The sequence below is a fragment of the Salmo salar genome, chromosome 03 (assembly GCF_965601325.2).
Source record: "Salmo salar chromosome 03, fSalSal1, whole genome shotgun sequence".
Taxonomy (NCBI): domain Eukaryota; kingdom Metazoa; phylum Chordata; class Actinopteri; order Salmoniformes; family Salmonidae; genus Salmo; species Salmo salar.
Genome location: NC_138293.1, coordinates 97,545,928 through 97,561,072, shown reverse-complemented (window position 1 = coordinate 97,561,072; position 15,145 = coordinate 97,545,928). Strand labels below are relative to the sequence as shown.

Below are 15,145 nucleotides of genomic sequence, written 5' to 3'. Positions count from 1 at the left end.
TTTTATAGATGTTTAATAAATGAACTTTTTGCAAAGATAAGCTGAATATATTTTATAGATTCTAAGTGGTGTCAAGTGACTATGAAAAACATTGACATGACATTTAAACAACGAAACATCACGTGAGGTTGGAAACTGACAGTCCAACACACACAGCTGTGACAAATGGCTGTCAAACATCACGCCAATGAAGTGACTTCAAAACACACGTCACAGTTTGTAAAATGGTTTGTGGTTTTATTGGGAGAATAGTAAGAAGGTAAGACAGTATAAGTTAGACTGTACAATGAAAGCATTTTCAAAAAAACTAAAAAAAACATCTGAACTGTATAAGCAAGAGAGACAGTTTGTTGGACTCGTATGTGACTTATCTTCTTGGATACTGTCCCAAATGACACCCATGTCCCTATTTACTTATACTACTTTAGACCAGAGCCAATGGGTCATCATGTAGGGAATAGGGTGCCATTCGGAACGTAGGCATCATCTTGAAATGAGGACATGAAAACACCGCTAAGGCAAACACTGCAAGTATAAAAACTTGATTGGGGGAAAAAAGGCGAAGTCAGGTAACAGGAGGCACAACAATATCAGTCATATTTTGGCAGATCATTTGCATATTTTCCTCTATACTAATAAAGAACTGACCTGATTACATGGGGCAGCAGTAACATATCATCGTGATCATTCTCATAACATACAGAAGTATTTTTGCTGTGTGGACTGGAGCACAGTGCTGTTGCATAGCTTTAAAACACCATCACCTCACACAACTCAGGTCCTTCCCAGTCCAGGTCCAATATGTCAGATTGCACATTCACAACGCCACCTTGATATAATGGACCTGGCCCCAAACCTTCCTCCACATTCCATACAATCAATAGAACTAGAATGACCTTTCAGTGTAGTTGTGTGTGGGAACCCTCAGTGATGTCATGATGAGAGAGAGAGCAGGAAGGAGTTGTAGTAGAGGAACAGACAGTTCTCAGGGCAGGGCGGGGGTCTGACATCACAGTTAACAGTTTGAAACCTCTGTAACTCTTTTTGACACAATGAATTACAACTCAGACTGGGTTAAAACCAGTTGTGGAGGCTGACCAGGCCACTGAAGGCAGGTTTCTGTCTGTAGCAGAAACCTAATGAAACAGGCTTGGGCTTTGTGACATCATCAAAGTGGGCCTGGGCATTTGAAATGACCCTGTGTTCTAACTGACTCTTGGGCTGCATTCCAACATCCACACTAACATGACACTTAGAAGCAGTGCATTCTAACTAGTGTGCTAGCGTTGGCACACATTTAAAACCACAGCAGCAGCAGAGGGAGAGACGGCCTGAAGGAGCAGTGACTGAATACTGACCACTGTGTTACTACTGGCAGACTGTCTACCTTTTCTCTGACTGGAGCAGACCAAGGCCTGCATCTGTCTGGGCTTTGTCCCAAATCACAGCCTATTCCCTACATAGAGCACTACTATAGACCCTATGGGACCTGTTCAAAATGTGTGCACTATATAGGGAATAGGGTGCCATTTGGGACTCCTATTTGAGCTCTCCCTCACTAAATAAGACCAGTAAGGGACATGGGTCTACTGGGTATTGAGTCACTCTGGAGGCCATTTGGCAAAAAGCACCGACTGACTACACCCATAGAAATAGAATGGCTAGAAACAGTTCTGGAATGGACACAGTTCTAGAATGCAAATGATTCTAGAATGATCACTTTGGGACATGTTGGGTCCAGTGGAATACTGTTGATCAGGCCACTTCAGACCAGACAACACTCTTAAAAGGACCTAGCTACTCTAAACAGCAGGGCTCCTAAGGTGGGCAAGCACAGTGATGATGGTTACATCTATTTAACCCAGGTCAGAGGTCACCCATAAGGCTAAATTCTTTAACTATGGTGGCCCATAAGGCTGTTTTGGGTTTCTGTTGCATCTTAGTTGGAACTCCATAGCAATCTGTGTGGACATGTACATCCCCTAGGAGAAAGTGGTCTGCTTCTGTAGGAGTGTGTGTTTTCAAAAACCTGTTTGTTCAGCATCGACAAGGCAAATCACAGACCCTAGTCTGGTCTGACTTACTGGTGTGTGTGTGTGGCGCGGGAGGAGACACTGGTCCCAGTCACACCAGTCCATCCGCCTGGTATAGAGGATGAAATGGTGGCCTTTCTTTCCAGAGCCTCGGGCCTTCAGCCAAGGGGCCCTGACACACATCCTCAGCCCAGACAAAGAGCTCTGTGCTGGGGATGACTCGGAGCTATGGAAGGGGTGGCCTGGAACTATCAGTCAGAAGCCCTAACAGGGCTGACACTGTTTGTGAGAGACTTGAGCTACACATGCAGTATGTTTGGCCAACAGGACTCAGCCTGCATCCAAAACTATATAGGGAATAGCGCTCACTTGGGAGACAACGAGAGAGAGAACGAGAGAGATTTTAGGGGTCTACGTGCAAAACCGCACCCTACTACCTTAATAATAATAATAATAATAATATAGTGCACTACTTTTGACCAGAGCACTAAGTAGTGCCCTACCAAAGACACATAGGGACGAAAGCAGTGCACTAGATAGGGAGTAGACACCCCCTGGATAACTGGTACAACAATGTGAAAGGTATCATTCTCCTGGTTTCCCTTCCGTTGGTAGAAACCCAACGTCTAGCTCATTTAAAGGCCTGTTATTGGGGTTGCTGGGAATAGAGACACTTTGGTCGGTGAGGAGTTAAGGAGAAAGATTCATAATAAAATCATTTCACACCGTTTCCCCATCACTTTTCCCTGACTGAGCAATAAGAGGATGAGCCTCCACAGGGTTTACAAGGCTGATCACTGTCTCTTCCCTCTAGGATGAGCCTCCACAGGGTTTACAAGGCTGATCACTGTCTCTTCCCTCTAGGATGAGCCTCGACAGGGTTTACAAGGCCGATCACCGTCTCTTCCCTCTAGGATGAGCCTCCACAGGGTTTACAAGGCTGATCACTGTCTCTTCCCTCTAGGATGAGCCTCGACAGGGTTTACAAGGCCGATCACCGTCTCTTCCCTCTAGGATGAGCCTCCACAGGGTTTACAAGGCTGATCACTTGCTTACACTAACACAGAGAGAGGGGAGAGAGAGGGGAGAGAGAGGGGAGAAAAAAGGAGGACTGGAAGAGGGGATGTAGCTGGCCGACAATTTGTTTAGACTACCAGCCTCTGATGGACAGATGCCTGTGTGTGTGGTTCAGGACTTAGGCAAATGAATATCATTGCTCTAAATACACAAATAAGTGGTCCACAATGTATCCTGAGAATTAGCTCAGTAGTTTATCAACTGGTCTGTCTGAGCGTCTGTCTGAGCGTCTGTCTGAGCAAGTCTGTCTGAGTGAGTCTGAGTGTTCACACAGCCTCTTCCATAGCCTTTAACACCGTCCATCAGCAGGTGTAAATCAAACTTGGGTAAAACCTTTCAAATATAACTTAAGACAATGTTTAGGTACATATATTGATAATAAATCTGTGAAAAAAAAGTTTAAAATTTAACTGATTAAAAACTAAAGTTCCAAACAGTAATGCCAGGACTAAGACAGGGATCAGGTCAGAAGAGTCTCTATGGGCAGGTTGTGTGTGTGTGTGTGTGTGTGTGTATAGCTCTGTTTGATATGTAATCATCAGACAGTGGTAAAAGCCTTATTTGTGGAATCATAAAGGATTAGTTTTAGTACAGTGCTGTGAAGTCCCCCACTCTTTAACTTCCCCCCAGCAACAACAAGCTCTCCGCTGCAGTTGGTTTTTCAGTTCCACATCCAGATAGCGACACTGATTTGCTGTCAGAATGGTGGGGGGCCACGGTGATGTCATAGTCAGGCTCTGAGGGAAAAGGAAGTGTAGAATCAAGCCAGTTCAGGGCAGGTGGGAGTGGAGGTGCATAGCGACAGGCTGAGGCCTGTAAAACACAGTTATCATCATTTTGTTCTACAGCGTTAACACCCCCTCTTCCCTGGTTGCCGTGGGTGACGACCTTTGACCCCCTCACCCTTGACTGCTAACCTCCAGCAGTGGTCTGAGCTTCTCAGACAGGTTACAATGTGACAGAGTGAGACAGGAGAGTTAAGAGTGAACCAACAGAGTGAATATAGTAATATAGAACACAGATTTAGGACCAGCGTCCCCTCTCCATATCGTCATTAACCATTAGTGGGGAAATGAAAAACTGACCCAGGATCAGCGTGAGGGCAACTTCATCCTACAGAACACATCAACATATCTACAGACTCTGGAATAGTCCATTACAGAGAGGAGAGGGGCGTGTGAGGGGAGGGATTGGGAGAGCTCATTTACAGTGGTTTAGGGGGGTAGAACTGCCAGGTACAAGGCCATTAGAAGTGGTAACAGGGTTCAGTGGTCAAGAGTCATAGGTGACAGCCTGCACCAGAGGTGACTGGAGATCAGGGGTCAAGGTGAGGGCTCACAGGGGTTAAAGGTCAAGGGCCAAAAGGTGACTTAAGAGGCAGTGACAGTGTAGCACAATACAACTTTTTTGCTCTCTGTTCAGCACCCTGCAATCACTGCAAGTCAGTGGGTCACGGCCAGGGGTCACGGCGAGGGGTCACGGGGGGGTTAAAGGCCAAAAGGTGACTTCAAAAGGTCATAACCCCCCTGCGATCACTGCAGCATCAGCTGCTTCAGGTTGTCGTGGAGGATGGTGTCCTTGACGTCTCGGAACACCAGGCGAATGTTCTCCGTGTTGATGGCTGTGGTGAAGTGGTGGTACAGGGGCTTCTGTGTCACGTCCCTCCTCTTCCCCCGGAAACAGTCCACTAGGAACCTCTGTACGTCGACCAGGCTGTGTGGCTCCCCGGGGTACTCTGGGAAATAGTCCTTGATGCTGACGGAGCGCACCTTGTCCTCCAGAAGGTCTGTCTTGTTGAGGAACAGGATGATGGAGACGTTGGAGAAAACCCGATTGTTGACGATGGTCTCGAAGATGTTGAGGGATTCGCTGAGACGGTTGGTCTGACGGTCCTCCATCAAGACCTGAGGGGGGGAGGAGGAGGTTAGGGGAGTAGGGTGTGTGTGTGTGAAATAGAGTTTGTGTACTTCAAGTGAGTGTGTACGCATACAAATGATATTGAATTGTATTTAAGGTCCAGACAGGTGTGTGTGTGTGTGACAGTGTGTGTGCTGGTTTAAGTGAGTGAGTGTGCATCCAAATTCTTGGTCATTTCATTTCATTCACAAGGACAGAAACGTGTGTGTAAACCCACCTGGTCATACTCTGAAGAGGAGACAAGGAACAGGATGGAGGTGACAGAGTCAAAACACTCAAACCATCTCCGTCTCTCCGACCTTTGACCCCCAACATCCACCATCTTAAACGGAACGTTCTTGATCTCAAAGTCGTACTCATGGATACCTTTAGTGGGCTTACGGGCCAGGAGAATATCCTGCTGAGTTGGTAGGTAGTCCTGGAGGAGAGACCGAGTGAATTAGAGAGAGAGAGTGATGGATGGAGGAGGTTGGTACTAACGGATACCTTTAGTAGGCTTACAAGCGAGCAGGATATCTTGCTGAGTCGGAGGGAGAGAGTGAATGAGAGAGAGATTTGCTAGCTAACAAGGTAGAAGAGATTGTGATGAACACACCCTTCTGTCCATCTCCAGCTGTTTGAACAGCATGTTAGCCTGTCCACTTTATTCACATGTTGGAATCAAGTGGCCTACCTGATTTATCAGAATGAGAACAAGTTGACAATTCCTTACATAAACTGTGTTATATGCTTATTGCACATTTATAAAAACAGACAGCTAGTATAACAGTCTGGCTAAGATGCTGCTAGTGGTACCCAAATGCAGCGTGCGACAAACTGAGAATTCATTTTCCAGAATCAATGTTCATTGATACTCCTGTTTCAGTAGTTACTGCTCTGCTCTCAATCTGAGGAGTTGAGACAAACAGGGTTTCATTAGAAAGGATATCTTCAATATTACAGTAAAATAATGTCTCCATGTGTTGTGGTGTCCATATGACCCATTCTGTTGGACCAAACCTAAAATGAAAATAGTGAGGTGAAACTGCTTGTCAGAGAGGAAGAAGTGATCTCTCATCTTTGTTGTTGTGAGTGGTGGTGGTGGGGGGGGGGGGGGGGGGGGGCTTGGTGGCAGGGGGATGGGCTTGGTGAGTGTGTAAATGGGAAGGTGCATACAGCACAGAAGGAGCCAATGAGACAAGACCAAAAAGATAACATGGGAACAATCGGACATAATAAAACATGATCTTTACAAACTGGAGGAAGGAAGGAAGGAGATCTTTACAAACTGAAGGAAGGAAGGAGATCTTTACAAACTGAAGGAAGGAAGGAAGGAGATCTTTACAAACTGAAGGAAGGAAGGAGATCTTTACAAACTGGAGGAAGGAAGGAAGGAGATCTTTAAACTGAAGGAAGGAAGGAGAACTTTACAAACTGGAGGAAGGAAGGAAGGAGATCTTTACAAACTGGAGGAAGGAAGGAAGGAGATCTTTACAAACTGAAGGAAGGAAGGAAGGAGATCTTTACAAACTGAAGGAAGGAAGGAGATCTTTACAAACTGGAGGAAGGAAGGAAGGAGATCTTTACAAACTGGAGGAAGGAAGGAAGGAGATCTTTACAAACTGAAGGAAGGAAGGAGATCTTTACAAACTGGAGGAAGGAAGGAGATCTTTACAAACTGAAGGAAGGAAGGAAGGAAGGAGATCTTTACAAACTGGAGGAAGGAAGGAAGGAGATCTTTACAAACTGAAGGAAGGAAGGAGATCTTTACAAACTGAAGGAAGGAAGGAGATCTTTACAAACTGAAGGAAGGAAGGAGATCTTTACAAACTGAAGGAAGGAAGGAGATCTTTACAAACTGAAGGAAGGAAGGAGATCTTTACAAACTGAAGGAAGGAAGGAGATCTTTACAAACTGAAGGAAGGAAGGAGATCTTTACAAACTGAAGGAAGGAAGGAGATCTTTACAAACTGGAGGAAGGAAGGAGATCTTTACAAACTGGAGGAAGGAAGGAGATCTTTACAAACTGGAGGAAGGAAGGAGATCTTTACAAACTGGAGGAAGGAAATTGTCACCTAGAGTGACCTCTGATCAGTGAATCTGAAAGATAAATGGAATACTATCAGTACATCTTTACAGAACTAGTTGTTGAATCTGTCAGAAAAATCCCAGTTAAAAAAACATCTTCCCAAAGTGAAGTGTAAGTGTGCAAAGCAGAATTATTCTCTCGCTCTCTCCGTGTGTGTGTGTGTGTGTTGTATGCCAGAGGAGAATTCCTGACATTCTAGATGCTGTGACATCAAAAGGTCAGGCTGCACTGGAAAAGCCATCAGTGAAGTCACCATCAGGATGCCAGCCAGATATACAGAGTTACACACTCCTCATTCCTCTGCACTGCCAGTAAAGAACAGAGAGAGAGGTCAGTTTCCCTCTCTTTAGTCAGAAGGAGATCAGGCCTTCGCTGGTAACACACCCTGACATCTCAGAGAGATGGAGAGATGTGAGGAGAGAGAGGGATGGCTTCACTTCTCTTCTCATTCTGACTGTTACTTCATCAGCAGTAGTGTATACATGTGTAAGAGAGATGGGTGGGACTTACCGGCTGTCCCAGCTTTTCCAAATGATCCAGGAAATACTTCACAGACTCCCCCTGAGAGAGGAGAGAACATTCATGTCAGATTGGTTCAGTAATTTAGAGTTCATTGATTCATATTAAAAGTGATTCAGAAGTACTGCTGTGTGGGTGAAATGCCAAGGCCTCCTACAACACTCTGTTAAAACAGGAAGACAAGAAGTGTGTTGACCTCTGACTCTCACACGCAGCGCTGCGCGAAAATCAAGGCAATGTGGCGAAACTCGCTTCCTGCGACCGCCGGACTGAGCAGGAAATGCAGAGATCTCAGAACAAACACACACTGCATCTATAAATGAAACCCTGAGTAACAAGCTGCTCAGGAAGCAGCAGAGACAGAACAGAACAAACAGGAGTGTTTGTGTGTGTCTGTTTAGGATAAGTGTGTGTGTGTGTGTGTACACAAGAAAGGAGAGCGAGAAAGACCAAGAGAAACCGAGCTGTGGCCTTGAGAATACCACTCACACACAGAACAGCTGTGAAACCACAGAGGTAACACTACCACGATGCCTTAACCCCCAGGAGGAGGCTGAAACCATAGAGGTAACACTACCACGATGCCTTAACCCCCAGGAGGAGGCTGAAACCACAGAGGTAACACTACCACGATGCCTTAACCCCCAGGAGGAGGCTGAAACCACAGAGGTAACACTACCACGATGCCTTAACCCCCAGGAGGAGGCTGAAACCACAGAGGTAACACTACCACGATGCCTTAACCCCCAGGAGGAGGCTGAAACCACAGAGGTAACACTACCACGATGCCTTAACCCCCAGGAGGAGGCTGAAACCACAGAGGTAACACTACCACGATGCCTTAACCCCCAGGAGGAGGCTGAAACCACAGAGGTAACACTACCACGATGCCTTAACCCCCAGGAGGAGGCTGAAACCACAGAGGTAACACTACCACGATGCCTTAACCCCCAGGAGGAGGCTGAAACCACAGAGGTAACACTACCACGATGCCTTAACCCCCAGGAGGAGGCTGAAACCACAGAGGTAACACTACCACGATGCCTTAACCCCCAGGAGGAGGCTGAAACCACAGAGGTAACACTAGCAGCAGGATACAAGGCGAGGGGAGGAGTAGACAGACGACGCCCCCTAAAGAGCAATAGATCACAACACATTCTATGGGGAAACCCCCTCACACACACACAACTATGTCTGTGGGACTTTCTATTTCGGGCTAACATGGGGGCATGTGAGGAGCTGTGAAACCAGAAGGACTAGGTAGTGTTAGACCATGGCTTTAGATTAGCATCCAGGGGCAAGTGGGCAACCACATCCAAGTCACAAATCACTCAGTCCCAATGTTAATCATAGCACTCGGGGTTCCACTCTGTCACCTGAAACTATCTCTTGTGTGACTGATACACAACATGGGGAAAAAGACCCTCAAGACTTCTGCTGTGGTTAAAACCTCGAGACTTCAGTCATGGAGATGATCTATTGACATACATAGAACGAACACTGATATACAGAAATAGTTTCCAGAAGAAGTGACTGATACTTTCTAAGAGCTAAAACAGTAGGTGTTTTACAGGCCTATTTCTGCTTCCTAAATGGTTAATAAAGTCATTATCACCATCAGATAATTATCAGACCACAGTCTTCTTCCTTTCCTGAGAACCACAGTCTTATTTGAATGTAACTGCCATCAACTGTCACGCCGCAGGTTTGTTTACAACCTGACAATCAAATAAAGCTTTGAGAATTTGAATGTGAGACAGACGCTGCCTGTCTGTCTTGTGATGTTGTTTACAGTGTTTAAAGCAGTGCAAAACCCATAGACGGTGTTTAAAGCAGTGCAAAACCCATAGACGGTGTTTAAAGCAGTGCAAAACCCATAGACGGTGTTTAAAGCAGTGCAAAACCCATAGAGGGTGTTTAAAGCAGTGCAAAACCCATAGACGGTGTTTAAAGCAGTGCAAAACCCATAGACGGTGTTTAAAGCAGTGCAAAACCCATAGACGGTGTTTAAAGCAGTGCAAAACCCATAGAGGGTGTTTAAAGCAGTGCAAAACCCATAGACGGTGTTTAAAGCAGTGCAAAACCCATAGACGGTGTTTAAAGCAGTGCAAAACCCATAGACGGTGTTTAAAGCAGTGCAAAACCCATAGACGGTGTTTAAAGCAGTGCAAAACCCATAGACGGTGTTTAAAGCAGTGCAAAACCCATAGACGGTGTTTAAAGCAGTGCAAAACCCATAGACGCTGTTTAAAGCAGTGCAAAACCCATAGACGGTGTTTAAAGCAGTGCAAAACCCATAGAGGGTGTTTAAAGCAGTGCAAAACCCATAGAGGGTGTTTAAAGCAGTGCAAAACCCATAGACGGTGTTTAAAGCAGTGCAAAACCCATAGACGGTGTTTAAAGCAGTGCAAAACCCATAGATGGTGTTTAAAGCAGTGCAAAACCCATAGACGGTGTTTAAAGCAGTGCAAAACCCATAGACGGTGTTTAAAGCAGTGCAAAACCCATAGACGGTGTTTAAAGCAGTGCAAAACCCATAGAGGGTGTTTAAAGCAGTGCAAAACCCATAGAGGGTGTTTAAAGCAGTGCAAAACCCATAGAGGGTGTTTAAAGCAGTGCAAAACCCATAGACGGTGTTTAAAGCAGTGCAAAACCCATAGACGGTGTTTAAAGCAGTGCAAAACCCATAGACGGTGTTTAAAGCAGTGCAAAACCCATAGAGGGTGTTTAAAGCAGTGCAAAACCCATAGAGGGTGTTTAAAGCAGTGCAAAACCCATAGACGGTGTTTAAAGCAGTGCAAAACCCATAGAGGGTGTTTAAAGCAGTGCAAAACCCATAGAGGGTGTTTAAAGCAGTGCAAAACCAGTGTAGACAGTCCTAACGGAAGTATTTCCACAAAATTATTTAAGCGTCCAGTCAGACCAACACCACCAGCACTGAGCAGAGCGGCAAGACAGTGGCACCAAAATCACATGGACCGAACCAATACCGAAGGGGAAGAAAACTGATTAGGTAGAATCCATTGAGAAGTGGTTATTAATTAGAATGGACTAGACCAGCATGATAGAATGTTCTAGGGTGGACTAGACCAGCATGATAGAATGTTCTAGGGTGGACTAGACCAGCATGATAGAATGTTCTAGGGTGGACTAGACCAGCATGACAGAATAATATATTGTCCTCTTGTCCCAACTGAACCAGCTGAAGTAACATGACATTCTCTAGTCTAACATAACCCATGTGACCTGGTATACTGCTGACCACATAGACGTGTGTGTGTGTGTGAGTTCGTCAGTGCTTTCGCTTCCCCTGCGTTCCCCTACCCAGTAAAGCAACGGTGTGACGCATGCCGAACAGACACGCGTCAGGAAACCACATCCCCTCAGCCCCACCTCTACTCTGCCGTCATCCTGCTATCTACTACTAGGCTCTGGTGAGGCAGGTGGAAGATCAACTGTCATCAACCGTCAAAATATCTCTAGAATGAGGAGGGTCAAAGGACATGGTAACCACGATGGGTTACTGTGGTTACGGTCTCTGAGGTAACTGGAACCTGAAGAGAAGCCTGTAGTCAGTGTGTTCTGCTACTAACACAGTACATGTAGTTAGAGCAGTGTCCATATAGGGTTTTTGGGTTCGATACAGATTCCCATTTTTTGGTCTGTTGATATACTGTTAAACAGGGGGAAATGAAAAACATTTTCCCACAAAGCGTTCTCATAAATTGCCACCCAAAAGAGCAATTGTCCAAGAAACGCTTCAAATGTTGATTTGCGTACATTGTGACAATAATGACATCAGAATGACCACAGTGTTCAGATCAGCATGAGACTCAGATCAGACTTTTCCATCCTTATTGAATATCAGGTATTCATGAAATTAACAGACATCAATAGGCTATATTGTAAAAATAAAACAGTATCGGGAGATATCGGTGAAACGATATCTGCTGCCACCACAGGGCTAATATATTAGTGTTGACTGCTGCTACCACAAGGCTAATATATTAATGTTGACTGCTGCTACCACAGGGCTAATATATTAGTGTTGACTGCTACTACCACCACAGGGCTAATATATTAGTGTTGACTGCTACTACCACCACAGGGCTAAAATATTAGTGTTGACTGCTACTACCACCACAGGGCTAATATATTAGTGTTGACTGCTACTACCACCACAGGGCTAATATATTAGTGTTGACTGCTACTACCACCACAGGGCTAAAATATTAGTGTTGACTGCTACTACCACCACAGGGCTAATATATTAGTGTTGACTGCTACTACCACCACAGGTCTAATATATTAGTGTTGACTGCTGCTACCACCACAGGGCTAATATATTAGTGTTGACTGCTGCTACCACCACAGGGCTAATATATTAGTGTTGACTGCTGCTACCACAGGGCTAATATATTAGTGTTGACTGCTGCTACCACAGGGCTAATATATCTGTAGAATTTAGAGGAACCTGACTGGCTTAGGCTGACAGACTGTGGGAGGTGTGTAGTAGTAGTAGTAGTAGTAGTAGACGTCATTGTCCCACAATGGGAAATTGGTCTCAGCAATTTAAAAAAGACATGATAACAAGAGTCATAACAGAAAATACATAAAGGTATGTGGCCAAATCAGTGTGTGTGGCCCAATCAGATGGGGAGTGTGCTGGCTCTCGGTCCAATCAGATGGGGAGTGTGCTGGCTCTCGGTCCAATCAGATGGGGAGTGTGCTGGCTCTCGGTCCAATCAGATGGGGAGTGTGCTGGCTCTCGGTCCAATCAGACGGGGAGTGTGCTGGCTCTCTTGTGGTGGGCCCCCACACGGTCTCTCTTTTACAGGTCCTACCCTCCATCTTTCCCTTCTTCCTGGTAATCTAACTCAGATGAGGGGAAAGGGCCATTTCAGGCCTCAGCTGAAACACTCTGGAGAGACCGCATCTACTGGCCATTAAACTAGACAGTTCCTCTACTAATGGCTTCTGGGATTGCTGCAGCACACACACACACACACACACACACACACACACACACACACACACACACACACACACACAGGAGTATGCTGGTCCCGGACATGACAGTGAGCAGCAGCCTTCCCAGAGAGATGGGGGGGAGGGAGAGAGAGATGCGGGAGAAGATAGCATGCTTGAACTCCACTTATCCCTCGTACCACCACCACTAGAGAGCAGGAGGGTGAAGGAGAGAAAGAACGAGGGAGAAACTAAACAAAACCCCTTTGTGTGCTGCAATCCAGGGAGCACGTGTCCCGAGTGCCAAACATGTCAGGCTTCCTGCTTTCACAACCTCCCTAACACACACACACACACACTTATGTATTAGCCTCTCGCTGCAGACATGCTGGCTGCAGAACAAGACTTGATCTTGATGCTTTAAGTAAACATTCCCCAGCCCCGTCCTTACTCCCTTTCACCCCTATCCCCCCCCCCCCTATCCTAGGTGTTGCATAATCCTAATCCACAGCCTTAAACCTGTTCCTCTCCTCCCCACTGAAGGCTTTATAGTGTAGTGTTCTGTTACAAACCACACCCTCATTGACATGGGGTCTGTTGAGGGTCCAATCAACACAGGACAACAGAGTTAGAAGGAGTGTGTAGAACAGATATGACTATGTCGTTGTGAGAATGTATACTACATATGAACATTAAAAACTTTGGTGTGGTCCCAGACCACTCTCTCATGCACCCTCCCTTCATTTTCTGCGGACGGAGGGAGGGAGGGAGGGAGGGAGGGAGGGAGGGAGGGAGGGGGGCAAGAAAAGGCATTGTTTTCATTTTCTATGGCTGACTTGATTTGTGTGTGAGTTAGAATTTTCTCCACACACAAACACTGATAGTGTGAGAGAAAGAGAGTGTGTGTGGAGAGCAGCGAGCTCAGAAGCCATTAGCAGTGGTTTAAGAGCAGTAGATGCAGTCTGTTTTCAAATCAAATTTTATGCGCCGAATACAGATGTAAACTTTACCGTGAAATGCTTACTTATGAACAATTTTCCCACCAACGCGAAGTTAAGACATTTAGAAACAAAAGAGCACCATTGGTCATTAGCCTGTAAAATGTCTGCTATCCCCTCCAGCCACATTAAACTCTGTTTTAAATAAATGTTTCCACTTTAGGATTAAACAGTAAAAATAAGGTATCATATTTTATATTACCATACACAATATAAATGTGATGTATTTATTAGATAAAAAGACCACAAAACAGGCCCAAGCATCAAACACGACAGAAATTGGAGTCAACATTGAGCCACTAAAATGTTAACCCTCCTCTTAATGGTGAACTGAGTGTCCATTCTGGGTCAGCTTTTGGGAAGTGAGAGTGTGTATTAGCAGAACTGCGAGGGAGTATGGCGTGCAGTGGTTCTGTCACACCCCGGTCTCAGATGACAGCCTCCCTGGGATGAGAGAGTTGGCAGAGGACAGCTGACAGACGAGCAGAAACATCACCAGGGAATCAGGGGGAGCAGGACGTGCCAGTTCACACAACCGCTTTCAATGGCTCAGTTGAATATCAGTTAACAGAATGTCTTATTTCCTGACTTCCTGGTATAGGTGTTCCTTCATAAGAGATTTTACAGCAGAAAATCTTCCAGAGACAAACAGTGACAAAGTAGCTTCAGTGAGTCAGCGCTGGTTGGAGCCTGTTCATTTGTACGCACCGTCAGAGTAGTGGGGTTGATTCCTACACTGGTCACTTGTAGTGAATATATACAGTTGAAGTCAGAAGTTTACATAAACCTTAGCCAAATATATTTAAACTCAGTTTTTCACAATTCCTGACAATTAATCCTAGCAAAAATTCCCTGTCTTAGGTCAGTTAGGATCACCACTTTAATTTAAAAATGTGAAATGTCAGAAAAATAGTTGAGAGTTATTTCAGCTTTTATTTCTTTCATCACATTCCCAGTGGGTCAGAAGTTTACATACACTCAATGAGTATTTGGTAGCATTGCCTTTAAATTGTTTAACTTGGGTCAAACATTTCGGGTAGCCTTCCACAAGCTTCCTACAATAAGTTGGGTGAATTTTGGCCCGTTTCTCCTGACAGAGCTGGTGTAACTGAGTCAGGTTTGTAGGCCTCCTTGCTCGCAAACACTTTCTCAGTTCTGCCCACAAATTTTCTATAGGATTGAGGTCAGGGCTTTGTGATGGCCACTCCAATACCATGACTTTGTTTTCCTTAAAACATTTTGCCACAACTTTGGAAGTATGCTTGGGGTCATTGTCCATTTGGAAGACCCATTTGCGACCAAGCTTTTAACTTCCTGACTGATGTCTTGAGAAGTTGCTTCAATATATCCACAATTTTTCAACCTCATGATGCCATCTATTTTGTGAAGTGCACCAGTCCCTCCTGCAGCAAAGTACCCCCACAACATGATGCCGCCACCTCCGTGCTTCACGGTTGGGATGGTGGTCTTCAGCTTGCAAGCCTCCCCCTATTTCCTCCAAACACGACGATGGTCATTATGGCCAAACAGTTCTATTTTTGTTTCATCAGACCAGAGGACATTTC

General features: G+C 45.4%; 1 protein-coding gene across 1 annotated transcript in view; it reads right to left on the bottom strand.

The window, feature by feature from the left end:
* Positions 1–216: 216 nt before the first annotated feature.
* Positions 217–15,145, bottom strand: part of LOC106594878 (guanine nucleotide-binding protein subunit alpha-13) — a 33,175-nt gene continuing 18,246 nt past the window's right edge. Inside the window, exons 3-5 of the mRNA XM_045715845.2 lie at positions 7,606–7,656; positions 5,245–5,445; positions 217–5,014 (exon numbers count right to left, since the gene is read on the bottom strand). Coding sequence (XP_045571801.1) covers positions 4,643–5,014; positions 5,245–5,445; positions 7,606–7,656 — 624 coding nt within the window. The 3' untranslated portion in view covers positions 217–4,642. The remainder of the gene's footprint in view (positions 5,015–5,244; positions 5,446–7,605; positions 7,657–15,145) is intronic.